This window comes from Pleurodeles waltl, chromosome 6, assembly GCF_031143425.1.
Source record: "Pleurodeles waltl isolate 20211129_DDA chromosome 6, aPleWal1.hap1.20221129, whole genome shotgun sequence".
NCBI lineage: Eukaryota > Metazoa > Chordata > Amphibia > Caudata > Salamandridae > Pleurodeles > Pleurodeles waltl.
In genome coordinates this window covers 1,675,660,110-1,675,675,924 of record NC_090445.1, presented here as the reverse complement: position 1 = coordinate 1,675,675,924, position 15,815 = coordinate 1,675,660,110, and the positions used below count along the sequence as shown (strand labels likewise).

Below are 15,815 nucleotides of genomic sequence, written 5' to 3'. Positions count from 1 at the left end.
TTTGGCCGTTGTATTCAGCTTCAGCAGGACTTTGAATGTATATATATATATATACAGGCTGCTGTGTCAGCCGAAACGCGTTGTGTTTGTATTAAACTAATTTTTGTTTTTCCCTGAGTCCCGAGTGTGCGAGTATTATCTTTTTATTTTTTGATTTATGATTGACCAGCTTGCTCGTGCCGGTTCTCGCACCACCCCTCTTGGACCAATGAAGTTCTACTTCGAGCATGTGGATTTATATATATATATACACACACACACACACACAAACACACACAGATATATACCCCTTTGGAGATTATACATAATCTCCAAAGGGGTGTTATATTAAGTCTCTGCCCCCATGTTTTCCATGGAAGTATGTTACAGTAACTGTGAGTGCCCTCTCTTGTTCTAGCTTTCTAGCTGAGCTGGAGGCCGAGTGGGAATACACAGGCTACTGTTGTGGGATCTTATTTGTTGTAGTAATGTTAGTAAAAGTGATTTGCAAATAGCAATCGTCTTACTCTCTTGTGGGTGAGGGGTTGTATTTGTGTGCCCTTCCCCCAAGTGTTTCCTATCGCTCCCTACACTGCTCCAATTTGATAGTAAGTATTCGACTTTTCCAGCCGCTCTCCCTGGCCCCTCCCTATATTTACTACCAAACATTTACCTTCATGTTTGGAGATTTCAGCACTGTAAAGATAGGAAGTGGAGAAGGAGGTCTCCAGACACAGATCAGTGAATAGCATTTAGTAGTACTTGGTTAGTACTGCTGTAGTACTGCTTTATGGCCTTTAAAGTGCAGTTTGTGAATCAGGGCCTCTGTGTTCATCAGGCACCTCTTTTTAGCAGAACTCTCTGCCGTGGATCTAAAAGGCTCACCAATGGATTCAGTTTTCTTGAAATGCTGAAAGCCTTCTTTTTAACCTTCTGTTAGTTGATTCAGTGTATTTATCTACCTTTGTTAGCATTTTTGATAGTGACAAGAGACCCTCTAAGTAGGATGTGTGCTTGTCCTTCATATATCCAATTAGAGCAGCATACAGAATGTTCAATTGATTTTAATAAGGTGCATAATCTTCTGTAAGTCTCACAGCGATGCTAACACATTGATCAGCAGATTTTGGTGACTCATCGATTGAACTTTAAACTAAACTAATTGTGAATTATATTTTGAAAGAATTGTTTTTGCGCCTTCTTTTCACCCATCAGACTAGCAGCTAGAAGCTCATGGTCCCGATTTAGAGTTTGCTGGCCAGCGTACTGCACCACAGTGGTGACCAATTACCTGTCCGCCACACTCTCAGTCCACCCACCCAGTTTTGAGAAAGGGAACAGCCAGGTGTACGCTGATGGAGTAAAATTTACTCCATTGGAGAAAACCTCCTTCCGACGGCTCAAGAGAATATGGGCCATCGGGGGTAAGCCACCCGACCATCACTACTATTTAGAATGGGCAGTTGGTGGATTTTTTTATGGTGTGTCACTGCCTGGCATCTCTTAGTGGCGTGGGACAGTAAAAAATAAAAAATGACCCCCACGCCATGGGAGAAAACTCTCATAGTGTTGGGATCATAAAACTCTCATAGTGTTGGGATCGTCAGTATTTACTTTTCCGGAAACAAACTTCCTGCTTTTGAAAAGTAAAAACTTTTGAAAGTTGATGTAAGCATCCGTCACCAATGATGGACACACACCAAACTTTAAATGGCTTTGTATGCACCACGGTGACAGTGGATTATACAAACCCATAGAACTCACTGCAGAGATGACGGTGAACCACAAATTTTGTGGGCTGAGTAAAGGCAGGATAGCAGATGTAAAGTCCTCCACCACTCTGACTTCATCTAACTTATCTAAATTGAGCTCTTTGTCTTAAATTAAAATCTTGTTAATGGTGAGTTATCATTTCTGCTAAGGTCATTTGTATCCCTCAAACTCCATGGTATATTGTTAACCCATGAACACCGTCAACTCTTCTAATGCAACTGATGATAGACGAGTCACCAAAGTTTTCATATCTGGCCAGTGTGCAAAGATCACCTTCTATTTCTGGACCAGATACTGAAATGTGTAAATGTGATTTTCTTTTATTGTTTATTAATGTAAAGATTCACTTCAGGAAACATCGGATAATCAAGTTGGACCTGGTCATTTTTCGAATTTACTCAGATGGTTCTGATAGCAGAATATCTCAGCTCTATAATGATATTCAAACAGTGCCTAGTAAAGCTGCTGTTGCTCTAATGCAAGCAAGGGTAGTGTCCCTACTGTGTCTCTAACGCAAGCAAGGATATTCTCCTTACCTTCCTCTTATTTTATAGTAAAAGAAGCAGTCACTAATTAGAATGAAGTTGGCCCCTCGCCCGTGGACCACGGTGCTATTGCACCCAATGCAATACTGATAGCTATGCTGCTATATTCAAGATACTTTAAGCTGCTCACCAGTGATTAAATAGACAGGCTGGTCATGCAGTGAAATCTGGTTGCCCATAGGATTGATAAGCTCAGTTCTACAAAGAGGTTGGCGAGTCTCCTGGCAGCGCAATCACTTTCTCAGCAACAGCCCACTGATGTGCAGACAGGCCAGGCGCTTCTATCATTCTTCAACCATCTGGCAGCTGGATGAATCAAATGCACCCTTCCGCAAAGCTCTGTGGGAAATACCTGAAGACACAGGGCCCAATTCACTAAGGTAAACTTAGACCTCAGGTCTAAGATGTGCTAGTTAAACTGGTAAGGAACATAAACAATGTTTTCTTTATGTAAAGCATAAGAAGCTCTTACTAGGCTAATCTTATTTTCATTCTTGTTATAGCAATGCAAACATTTTATAGGTCAGATTGAAGCTTTGTATTTAACTATGATTTGTTTCATATCCTAATCACAGACTACTCATAAATTACAAAATAATGAAAATATGAAAATGCTAAAACAGAACACTCTACTTGTGACATCACATTCTTACACATTTGGGTCCTCAAGTGACATCTGTTTCCATTTATAACGCGTAGTTAGGTTATCAGTGTTTGACATTTCTATTAGAGATTCCAAGTGTGGTCTTTATTTTCAATTATAAATGCCTAGACTTACATTTCTTATTCATTCACTTTCATTTTCATTTCCATTCTACACCATATGGCATTTGAAAACAAACTTTTGACACAGACACTCTTTATAAAAGAACAGTTGTGTTCCCGCTCTATGGAGAGTTAAATCATATTAAAGCTCTGATTGTATCCCTTTCCTTCTCTACCTGTTGCTCTTGGTGATGATCCCATCTCAATTTTTTTGTAAAAAGATTAAGCAAACAAACATACAAGTTCACCTCCTCTGAATAAAGATATCTAGTAAAGCAATCATTTCGTTTGACAAAGGAAAAACTCTTAATTTCTGTAAAAGTTAATAGCAAAGTTCGTCTCTACTGCATATAAAGATATTTGTTGCAGTTACTTCTGAAATGCACAAGTGGTTTGTATTCTATGGCTGTATCGTCAACATATTGAGTAAAGGTACACCTTAGAGATTACTTTTTGACAGATATGAGACCTCGTCTTGTAGGTGGATAGACCATAGCAAAGCAAATTCCATAGAATACTGGCAGGGACTCATCCCTGCTTTAAACCATCAAAAGAAGGAATCCTTTTTATAGTTACACCAGACCTACGAGTACACATTTTGTCATATGTGTACGAGAATAGGCTAACAATAATTTAATCCATAATCCGTACCCATTGTATCCTGTGTTCGATAAATGTAAGATTCTATCTACTCTATTGAAGGTCTAAGTCAATAAATTCTCCATGCAATTGGCTTTCTCTAGAATTCTTTCATTATTTATTAACTAGGGTAATATATTGTATTCAACCATACCATGCCAATCACTATCAAAACCTAAGTGGGGTTTTCACTCCCTAACCACTACTCACTTTTTTCCAGGATTAACTTTGCAATGTGCTACGTGTGCTGTCAACTATTGTTATTACAGTAAATCAGGTTGGATGTCCCAAATACCCCTTTTTAAGTATCCAAAAGATTTGTCATTTTCTCCAGTGGAGTGAATGATTTGCCTTTTGTAGTATTGCTGTGAACAGAATAACTGATAGAGGTAACCATCCTTTCTAAGAATTCTTTTAGGATTTCCTTAATTTTGAGCTCTTGTCCAGGGACCTAACTTCCACAAAGTCAATAAATCGAGTAATCTCTTTATAAGTAGATGGGTAATGGAACAAGTATTTCTTACAAGAAAGTTTTGGGAATCAGTTTCAGTCTATAAGCTAAAACCTTGCACAGTCCGAAAATGAAATGTGACATAAATCTTGAGTCGCTCTATTTATTCCCTTTGCCGCCATCTTCCAATAGTTTTCCATCCTTAAAGAGCAGTAGTATATGCAGGTTGCCCCAACATTCTGCTTTAAAGAACACAACGCCCAGAGATTTCTTATACAATATTTTTGTCCTTAATGGCCTGTTACCAATTAGACAGGTATTCCGTCTGTACACTTCCCAAGTAGGTTTCTGCACATTGTGCCTTGGAAGAAAGTGTTTTTTGTCATAGAGTGAACTCTCTTCCTCCAATTTGAATTCCTCCTAGCACCTAATAAGTCATTTAAAAAACATAGTGACTTGCATTATTTGGAAACGTAGTATTCTTTCTGTGCTGTCTAATGAGAATACACAGTCTATTCCTCCATTAACATTATTGAGCGCACATTAAATCAATTGGTAGACCGAAGTGACAATTTACTGTACAAAATTTGGCAATTAGCATCGGCAACTGTTGCCAATGTCAATAAATTCTTCCCATTTTCATTCATCAACCTCCAGTGACAATTAATTGAAAAGCCCTTTTGATTCAGCATCAGTCCTCCTTTTATCAATAGCCAGTCAAACAGACACAACTCAAAACTTCATATAGTTCAATATTCAGGTTGGTTCAACAAACACTTTTCATATGTGTAGGATACGAAAAAATTAGACTAGCCACATACTTTTTGCCAAATCTGGCTACTACTTATGGAAAGTCACCTATACTCCTCCTGTGTCACAAGCTGGGTTTAGGCTTGCCTGCTCATTATTAGATCTAAGGGAGATTGACACTGTACCAAATGGGATTTTCAGCGGATTGATTTCTAGCGCATGCTTTGGATCACTTGACTTCCAGATTAGAAAAGAAAAGAAAAAATCTTGGTTAAGGGGAGATCAGTGCTATTGCCTTTTAACTGTGACAGAGCGTTCAGGCAAATTGCAGCTGGGGAGGGGGATTGAATTGTAGCATCTGCCCATGAAAGGGGTCTCAATGGGAGGTCGAAACGTCGACTTGAGTCTGCTGTTTTTTGTCAAATAAATATGATCTAATGTAACTTATCCAATCGATAGCTGATAAAGGCGAGTAGCTGTGTAGCAGTCACAAGACCACCAATCTGCAATTAAAACAATTTTGGAAGTCTCGGTTAGATGTTATTGATCTACAACAGTCTGTTGTTACATTGATGAAGTAAAAATAAGAATGTTGGAAAACATTTGTAAAGCTATGATATTTGCATTTGTCTCTTTGGGAGATGGGCGCCTTACAAATGTTTACCTCACGCCACAGCAAACAGAACCGGCCACTGGGCAGTAGAAGTATATCTTGGCATTGCTCAACTCAGTGGAACTTGATCTATCCACCTCAGAGGGATGACAAGCACAGTAGGCCCTGCTGTGATCTGTAAAATCCTCAAATGGGCTCAAGGCTAAAGAGCTGAACGTGTTAAAACAATGAAAGGAAATCTGGAAGCGTAACCGTGACTGCAAACATTTTATTAAATAGAGTACTCCACTGCATTATTCTGCATGTGCTCAGAAGCCATCCGCCCGCCTTTGGGCGCTACAGTACGACAGACGGTATCGCTTACCTAACATGACATATCATCAGGGGAATACTCAGGCGATGAACTTGAGAGGCATGGGACGGTTGAAAGGAGGGTCATGTCTGCCGATCGTAGTTCGGCACCAAGGCTGGGTGTTTCCATCTGACATCCCTGGCGGGTGGGGTGGGGTGGGGTGGGAGGGAGGACCACGTTGGCTGTACACAGTGTGTGCGCCTAAAGAGGGCCGTGCGCTCATTTCATCACAGTACAAACAGATCGCGATAAGGGTCAGTCTGCGACATGTCTGTCTCACGTATACTTCGTTACTTCAGACGTGTTTAAACTACAATTGCAATTTGTAATTTTAAATCCAGTGGTTGTTAGATCTACTTGGGGAGAATATTGGTTAGTGCTTCAGTTTAATTTAGTCCTGCCTCTAATAATTATCTGTACGCTACCATCTTTATCAAAAACGTAAGGTCTCCATTGCATATACCTAGAAACGGCGGCTTCCGGAAGGACATGTCATTTCAGGTTACTTGTGGTAGGGTACGCTGCTGTTGCGTGTTAGGACATGTCAGGTTCTTTTATGCGCTCATATGGCTTGGCGTTTCAAAGGATGGGATATGTCCAATGGTATCTTGTGATGTGGTGTGCAGTGCCGTGGCTTCTCGTGGGATCGGACGGGGTGTGCGAAGCGGTGTCATGGGCATGACATCGCTTGGGATATGTGAAGCGGTATCTTGTGGTGTATGTATGGACATGGCATCTCTTGGGATCTTTGATGTGGTATGTATAGACAGGGCATATCATGGGAGGTGTGAAGTGGTATCTTGTGAAGGGGTGTGTATGGACATGGCATCTCATGGGAGGTGTGAAGTGGTACCTTGTAATGGGGTGTGTATGGACATGACATTTCATGGGATGTGTGAAGTGGTATCTTGTGATGTATGTATGGACATGGCACCTCATGGGATGGAATTTGTGAAGTGGTTTCCTGTGATGTGGTATGTATAGGCATGGCATATCATGGGACGGGAGGTGTGAAGTGGTATCTTGTGATGTATGTATGGACATGACATCTCATGGGATGTGCGAAGTGGTATCTTGTGATGTATGTATGGAGATGGCATCTCATGGGATGGGATGTGTGAAGTGGTATCCTGTGATGTGGTATGTATAGGCATGGCATATCATGGGATGGGAGGTGTGAAGTTATATCTTGTGATGGGGTGTGTATAGACATGACATTTTATGGGATGTGTGAAGTGGTATCTTGTGATGTATGTATGGAAATAGCATCTCACAGGATGGGATGTGTGAAGTGGTATCCTGTGATGTGGTGTGTATAGACATGGTATATCATGGGATGGGAGGTGTGAAGTGGTGTCTTGTGATGGGGTATGTATGGGTGTTAAGATTTGGTCTATCATGGCATGTTATAGCTTTGGGATATGTGAAGTGGTATTGTGTGAAATGGTGTGTATGGACATGACAACTCATGGGATGGGATATAGTATCTTGCAGTGTGGCATGCGTGGCATCTCATGGGATGGGGTGTGTGAAACTTTATCTTGTGATGTTTTGTGTATGTGTATGGACATGTTATTTCAAGGGATGTGTAAAGCTGTATCTTGTGCTGTGGTATGAATGGGCATGGCATCTCATGGGGTGGGGTGTGTGAGGTGGTATCTTGTGATGGGGTATGTGTGGACGTTAAGGTATGGTCTAGCATGGCATGTTAAAGGCTTGGTATGTGTGAAGTGCAATCTTGTGATGTGGTATATATAGGTATTAAGGTATGATCTGGTGTGGCATCTCTTGGGATGTGTGAAGTTATATCTTGTGATGGGGTATGTGTAGGCGTTAAGGTATGGTCCAGCATTGCATATTATAGACTTGGGATGTGTAAAGCGGGATCTTGTGATGTGGTATATACAGGTATTATGGTATGGTCTGGTGTGGCATCTCATGGGATGTATGAAGTGGTATCTTGTGATGGGGTATGCATGGACATGGCATCTCATGGGGGGAGTGAAGTGGTATCTTGTGATGGGGTACATGTGGACGTTTAGGTATGGTCTAGCATGGCATGTTATGGGCTTGGAATGTGTGAAGTGGGATGTTGTGATGTGGTAAATATAGGTATTAAGGTATGGTCTGGTGTGGTATCTCATGGGGTGTGTGAAGTGGTATCTTGTGATGGGGTATGTGTGGACATTAAGGTATTGTCTAGCATGGCATGTGGGATCTTGTGATGTGGTATATACAGGTAATAAGGTATGGTCTGGTGTGACATCTCGTGGGATGTGTGAAGCGGGATCTTGTGATGTGGTATATATAGGTATTAAGGTATGGTCTGGTGAGGCATCTCATGTGGTGGGGTGTGTGAGGTGGTATGTTCTGATGGGGTATGTGTGGACGTTAAAGTATGGTCCAGCATTGCATATTATGGTCTTGGGATGTGTAAAGCAGGATCTTGTGATGTGGTATATACAGGTAATAAGGTATGGTCTGGTGTGACATCTCGTGGGATGTGTGAAGTGCAATCTTGTGATGTGGTATATATAGGTATTAAGGTATGATCTGGTGTGGCATCTCTTGGGATGTGTGAAGTTATATCTTGTGATGGGGTATGTGTAGGCGTTAAGGTATGGTCCAGCATTGCATATTATAGACTTGGGATGTGTAAAGCGGGATCTTGTGATGTGGTATATACAGGTATTATGGTATGGTCTGGTGTGGCATCTCATGGGATGTATGAAGTGGTATCTTGTGATGGGGTATGCATGGACATGGCATCTCATGGGGGGAGTGAAGTGGTATCTTGTGATGGGGTACATGTGGACGTTTAGGTATGGTCTAGCATGGCATGTTATGGGCTTGGAATGTGTGAAGTGGGATGTTGTGATGTGGTAAATATAGGTATTAAGGTATGGTCTGGTGTGGTATCTCATGGGGTGTGTGAAGTGGTATCTTGTGATGGGGTATGTGTGGACATTAAGGTATTGTCTAGCATGGCATGTGGGATCTTGTGATGTGGTATATACAGGTAATAAGGTATGGTCTGGTGTGACATCTCGTGGGATGTGTGAAGCGGGATCTTGTGATGTGGTATATATAGGTATTAAGGTATGGTCTGGTGAGGCATCTCATGTGGTGGGGTGTGTGAGGTGGTATGTTCTGATGGGGTATGTGTGGACGTTAAGGTATGGTCCAGCATTGCATATTATGGTCTTGGGATGTGTAAAGCAGGATCTTGTGATGTGGTATATACAGGTAATAAGGTATGGTCTGGTGTGACATCTCGTGGGATGTGTGAAGTGATATCTTGTGCTGTGGTATATATAGGTATTAAGGTATGATCTGGTGTGGTATCTCATGGGGTGTGTGAAGTGGTATCTTGTGATGGGGTATGTGTGGACATTAAGGTATTGTCTAGCATGGCATGTGGGATCTTGTGATGTGCTATATACAGGTAATAAGGTATGGTCTGGTGTGACATCTCGTGGGATGTGTGAAGCGGGATCTTGTGATGTGGTATATATAGGTATTAAGGTATGGTCTGGTGAGGCATCTCATGTGGTGGGGTGTGTGAGGTGGTATGTTCTGATGGGGTATGCGTGGACGTTAAGGTATGGTCCAGCATTGCATATTATGGTCTTGGGATGTGTTAAGCAGGATCTTGTGATGTGGTATATACAGGTAATAAGGTATGGTCTGGTGTGACATCTCGTGGGATGTGTGAAGCGGGATCTTGTGATGTGGTATATATAGGTATTAAGGTATGGTCTGGTGAGGCATCTCATGTGGTGGGGTGTGTGAGGTGGTATGTTCTGATGGGGTATGTGTGGACGTTAAGGTATGGTCCAGCATTGCATATTATGGACTTGGGATGTGTAAAGCAGGATCTTGTGATGTGGTATATACAGGTAATAAGGTATGGTCTGGTGTGACATCTCGCGGGATGTGTGAAGCGGGATCTTGTGATGTGGTATATATAGGTATTAAGGTATGGTCTGGTGTAGCAACTCATGGGGTGGGATGTGTGAGGTGGTATCTTGTGATGTGGTGTGTAGGGTCTTAAGGCATGCTAAGTTAAGACAACAGTAGATTCATAAAGGGCCACCTCGTTACCAAAATGAATCGAAGTGTTTAAAATGTCACATATCTACATTTTAATATTGGTTCCTTTTCTGGATTTTTTTTTTCTTTTTAGTTTTGTAATTATCGGTGTTGTTTCTTGGCAGTGTTATTCACGGCACAAACACCCTGAGGGCTCGCAGGTCCTGCGGCGCGGTGGCTTCTCCTGGAACACACCCACGGCCTGGCGCGCACCGTGCGACAGACGCTCTCCGAGCAGGTCCTCTCTCCCACAAACACTCCTTACTCGACAAAGCAACAGCCGGGGAGATCGGTACCGGACAGGCACCTCCCTCACAGCACAGTACAGCCCCCTTGTTACTGGGGAGCAGGAGGACCGCGCGGAAGCACCGCACTACCTGCCTGTAACGGAGGCATTACGGTAAACACGTGCACTTAATGCAGCCCTGCTGAGTGCTGTACAGCGAGGTCCCCAGCCCCCTCGGCCTCTACTAATGCAGGTGCCAGGGAGCCCAACCTCAAGATGTACTTCTCTGTGAAAGTAAACCCGAGACTGCACTCCATATTGGCGGACCTGCTTTATTTTACTCTGTCACTAACTGCAACAGTGGGGGCTACTATGTGCAAATGAGGGTCGGTGGAGAGGGAGGGGAAAGCGGCATGGATGGGCGGGGTCGATGGGTAGGGATTCAGGTACACTGAACAGAACAAGGTCTGCTGGTTGGACACGCCCTGCAAAGAGCTGTGCGCAACCTGCTTGTCGTAGGTTCGAATCGTTGCAGTGCCAAATCTGCCTTTAATGCCTCCGGCATCGATAACATTATTATGGTTTAATTGCTTGACACAAATACCTATCAGTAAAGCACCAGTGGACGAATCAATTGGTGCTGAGTCCCAAGTAAAGAAAGGCCGGGCAGATGAATGGGTGGATGGTTTATTTAAAAAATGTTTTATTGCGGGCTGTATTCTGGCTACAATGCTGACATGTTTGAGCTTACATATCTCGTCAACTCACAGCAGACTAGGAGCGACCAGGTCGTTCAAGGATTTTCAACCAATTACTTTCCAGCTTCTAGCTTTTAATCGTCCAAAAACTATTACCCTTCGTCTGTCCGGGTTTGCTACAGACCCAGGTGCGTCTCACCAACCACTGATATTGACATCCTAGCTTCTTCGACCTCTTCCCCTGCAACAAGAAGCCATCCATCACGGATTCTCACATCGTCCCCTCCCTTTCCACCGATAGCTCTGGTGTTTCATATTGCTGCAAACAGCGCTACATTGCTCCGTCTCGGTTGGCGCTACAGAACTACCAGCACTCACACAAATATACATAAACTGACAAAATCGATACTAGGAGTCGTGAATGATGATGGCATCGTCTCCACAAAGCATCGTTTGACCGTGGGCCAATTGCTACTCTAGCCCACTTATCTGAAAATAATGAACACCTCGAACGCGATTAAACACCAGTAAGCCCTTGAAGTGAAAAGTGGGCTGTTTTTTAGTTTTGAAGAAGAAAAGATCCAAAGATGGTTTCAATCGCTGTACTATATGTGTACAGGATCCTAAGGTATTAGGAGTATAGCCAGAGGCTGCTGCCCACTCCCTCACCTCCCTCGCTCATCATTACCGCCTTCGACCACTCACAGTCACTCTTCTCATAAACTCTTCCACTTTAATATTTTAAAATGCCACTGCCGAGGCCACTGAAGCTGGAAATTAAGCGCTTGCTGAGAGATCTGCACATCACCCCAGGCACCTGAATCCCGACAGGGCAAGTCAGGCTTTCATCTTTCAGAGGCTGATACAATGAGCACCAACACTCTGAACAGTGAGTACCACTTCCATATTTCCATTTAAAGCACAGAGTAAAAGAGTTGCACCATCTTTAGAGTGCCATGAAGCCCTAAAAGTCTGGTCTCAGGCGCTATGTACGTGACATATTACAGCGGGCTCCCACATACTGCACGGCGCCGTACCTCTGTATTTCAAAGCTGCACCCCTTCCTCAGCAGGACGGCTCTCTTGCGCATGATGGAGGACTGCTCCTTCCCCGTGTAGGCATCAACTTCGGAGCCCATGGTGAGCCGAGGACGCCCCTCGCGTGAAATACCCTGTCCGCGGAAGAAGTTAGCCCACAATCCTCGGGATGGACGGCAGATGTGCCAGGCTGGGCTCGGCTAGGACCCCTGGCTCAGATGCGGTACATGGTGGCCGGGCGCAGGCTGTGGAGCGCGTCTAGTTGAGGAGCATTGCAGCTTCCCTCACTCTCCTCCACTGCGTATGCCCTCCCTCCACAGAGCCCTCGTTCATGCCCAGCGCAGCCCTCCTGCCCAGCGCTCCCCTCCTGCTCCAGCGCAGCTCCGGCGCTGAACAAAGGCGCAGAGAGCCAGTGAGGAGGCTGCTCGGCGCAGCACTCGGCGTAGGACAGGGGCAGCTGGAGCACTCCTCCTGCACAGCTGGGATGCTGGCAGGTCCTAAGCCCTGCCTGCTGTGCACGCTAATACCACCACCCTGCGCCGGAGCCACGAGACCGCGGGCTCAGGAGGGCACAGGCTCCTGGAGGATTCTGTTTGGACAAAAACTGTCAGCATTGACGCCAACGGAAAGCTTTGCTTGCGCACTGCTGTTGATAACCCTGGTGCATTAACGAGAAGAAATACAGCAGCCATTTGTGAGATAAGTCAGAGGGCCAAGCCTCTTTCTGCAGAGTTCTGCGAGTAATCTATATAGCCTGGTTTGAATCCAGTGCTTAATTTGTAAATAAGAAGGTGCCGGTGCTCAAAGCCCTCCTCTTGAAAACGCGGCTGCTGCAATTAAATGTGCGAACACGGAATACTGAGGCAGAGTATTTCTGAAGCCATCTCGGACCTCCTCAATCCATTTAAAGGCACTCCCTGCCCCTTCAGCTCACTCTTGCAGCTTCCACTCTCTCCCATTGGGACGCTTTTTCGTGTTTCTCTTCCTCCATCTTTCCCATATGTGTCTTTTGCTCGCAGTAAATGCTTGAGGCAGAAAAATAAGCGCCGGCCCGCAAAAATAAGTGCAGGTGCTACGCACCGAAACAACTAGCCTAAATTAAGCACTGTTTGAATCCCAGGAAGATGTCATAGATGTGTCTGCACCTGCTTCAGAGATCCCTGCTAAACCTACAGGTCACAGGTTCTAATCCTCAATTGATAATTTAGTAGCTCATTGTACCTGGGGAAGAACACGTGTTCAAAGCTCGGCAAGAAAGCTAAGGGGCTGATTTAACAGCCCCTAGCGACTCCTTGTGCCACATTTTTTACGTTGATGTGGCCCAACGAGACCAAAATCGCCGCGCCAAATTTACAAATTGGCACAATGCATGCATTGCGCCACTTTGTAACCCTTTGCGCTACATTATGCCTGCACCAGGCATATTGTATGCAAAGGAGTGCTCCCACACTACGGTGGGAAGGGGGAGGGGGGATTGGAAATGGCACAAAGAGATCTAAAATATTTCTTTGCGTAATTTTTTTAGTCACTTTTAACGCCTGCTCAGAGCAGACATTAAAAGGAGGCATGCATTGTTTTCAATGGGGCTCAATGGGCTTTGCAAGATGAGCGTCAACATTTTTTACGGTAATTTTGCAAAGCTCCGAACTAGCATCAAACATTTTGATGCTAGTTTCCCTAACTACCGCCATGGTGCTCCATATCTTAGATATGGCGCGCACATGGTGGCATTAGGACGGGCAATAAGGGGCGCAAGAAATGTGGTGCTGCATTAGGTGCAGCACCACTTTTCTTAAATCAGGGCCTGTTGTGTTCGAAAGACAGCAGAAAATAATTCTTTACCTCTCCCACAAGTCATAAGTTCCATCTCCAGGTACACAGGTCTGCAGGTTGAAGCACAAGCTCCTGTGTCTATTCACAGCTTCCAAGTCACAGGTTTAAATTACACTGACATCTTTCAATAGATGATTGTGCATGCACCATATGTATGTGGTAATTAATTATGTGGCATGGGAGCGCCCATAAAATACTGTAATTTATTATACAAATGTTTCAAAGAAGCAGTCCATATTTTTGCAGTCACATTCCTTTTATTTTCACCACTTCGACTGCTATTGAAAGTCTTGATAAGTACATCGGGAGCTGACATGCGTTTCGTCTATCAAGACTTTTTCAAGGATGCAATGCACATAAATATGTACATTGTAGCAAATACAAATCATCATTTAAAAACCCTTACATGTAGATTATACCATCCCTATGACCAGAAAAAATCCATTTACAGGTGCTATGATAGGAAGTCCACTGCTCCAAGAACCAGCAAACACGCCTGTGAAATTCATCCAAAGGCATATCCATCTCTATCCAATAAAGCACCAAAAGAAAAGCAGTGAGAAAGAAACAAAGAAAATATAGTGCCCAGAACATGCGAGTCCTACATGAGTTGTGTCACTGTATGTGTTCATACACTACCATGAGCGCATAGTCCAAAGAAACATATCCCCAAGTACCAACAAACAACCATGAAGAAAAGGGATACATTGCTTAATGTGCGGATATTAATGACTGAAATCCTGGAAGAGGAAGGTACCTCAAATCATATTAGAGATGTCATTTTCCAAGGGGCTAAAAATGATATCAATCCTTACAAGGAAACAAAACTCAGTCCTTAAAATAAGTAAGCACCAAACACAAAATAAATGATTGCATCTCTCCAAAAATTGTGAGAGGATATATATGTGTTCAGGAAGAACCTCTCTTTTGCTAAATTGTTACTGAATCATAATTTGAATTTTATAAATGACAAAATACCTTTTTGCGACCTCAAAAAGGCTTTGTACATCTGGTCCTTGGGGGGTAGCAATAAAGAAACTCAGTACAATAAATAACCAACCATTAACTGATCAACTCAGGAGCCCTTCAGGTAAGGCGTAAGAACACAGAGATGGACTGGAATTCTTTGGCACTTCTTGACAGACCGTCGATTGACTCCTGGATAACCGACCATCCATACATCAGACAATGCACCCCACAACCCCATGAACATTTGCAAAGGCAAGAATTGCTAATGCAGAACAGATACACAACCTAACATCGTATCCAGCATTTAGGAGTATAGCACACAGAGAACTGGGCACTTTAAAGTAGATTTCATACATTCATCAGATTAAGAATGGCAATTTGAAAATATGGAGAACCTGAAACCATGACTTCACACTTTGGACAGATTTATTAGAAGAAAACAAACACCAGCCTACAAAAGTCCATCTTCTTAATTGAACATTTGCTAGGAAAACACCAGCTGAGATAGCTTAGGCAGAGCATCGCAAGACCCAAATGTCAAACATGAACCACAACACAAGATGCAAACTGGATACGTCAAACAAACAGATTTGGCTCTAAAATCCAAGACCAATCGCTCTTACGAGAAACCTACATAATGATAACAAACACCCTCCAAATCTCAAACCCTCAGCAAATACTTCAGTGGAATACTTTTTACCAGGATGAAACATCTACTAGATGAAAAATGTAAGAAACAGAATTAGTGCTCTGAGCTAAGGGTTCTGTGATGGGGCGCCCGGGCTTACTTACACGGACGGAGCAGCAGCTGACGGGTCGGAGCACGCCGAGACGTCAGTTCCGCGTCTTCCCGTTTCCCGGGAAACGATTGCGGCGTCATGGAGGCGTTTCCCTGTTGCCAGGGAAACGGACAAGGCTTTCCGGACCCGGGAGGAAGAGAAAAGGAGCGGCGTGAAGGAGAGCCAGGAGAGCGGCGTGAAGGAGAGCCAGGATAGCGGCGTGAAGGAGAGCCAGGAGAGCGGCGTGGAGGAGAGCCAGGAGAGCGGCGTGAAGGAGAGCCAGGAGAGCGGCGTGGAGGAGAGCCAGGAGAGCG

General features: G+C 43.8%; 1 protein-coding gene across 1 annotated transcript in view; it reads right to left on the bottom strand.

The window, feature by feature from the left end:
- Positions 1-12,120, bottom strand: part of GARNL3 (GTPase activating Rap/RanGAP domain like 3) — a 759,794-nt gene extending 747,674 nt beyond the window's left edge. The window contains exon 1 of the mRNA XM_069241687.1: positions 11,921-12,120. Within this exon, the coding sequence (XP_069097788.1) occupies positions 11,921-12,021 (101 nt within the window). The 5' untranslated portion in view covers positions 12,022-12,120. The remainder of the gene's footprint in view (positions 1-11,920) is intronic.
- Between the last annotated feature and the right edge of the window lie 3,695 nt (positions 12,121-15,815).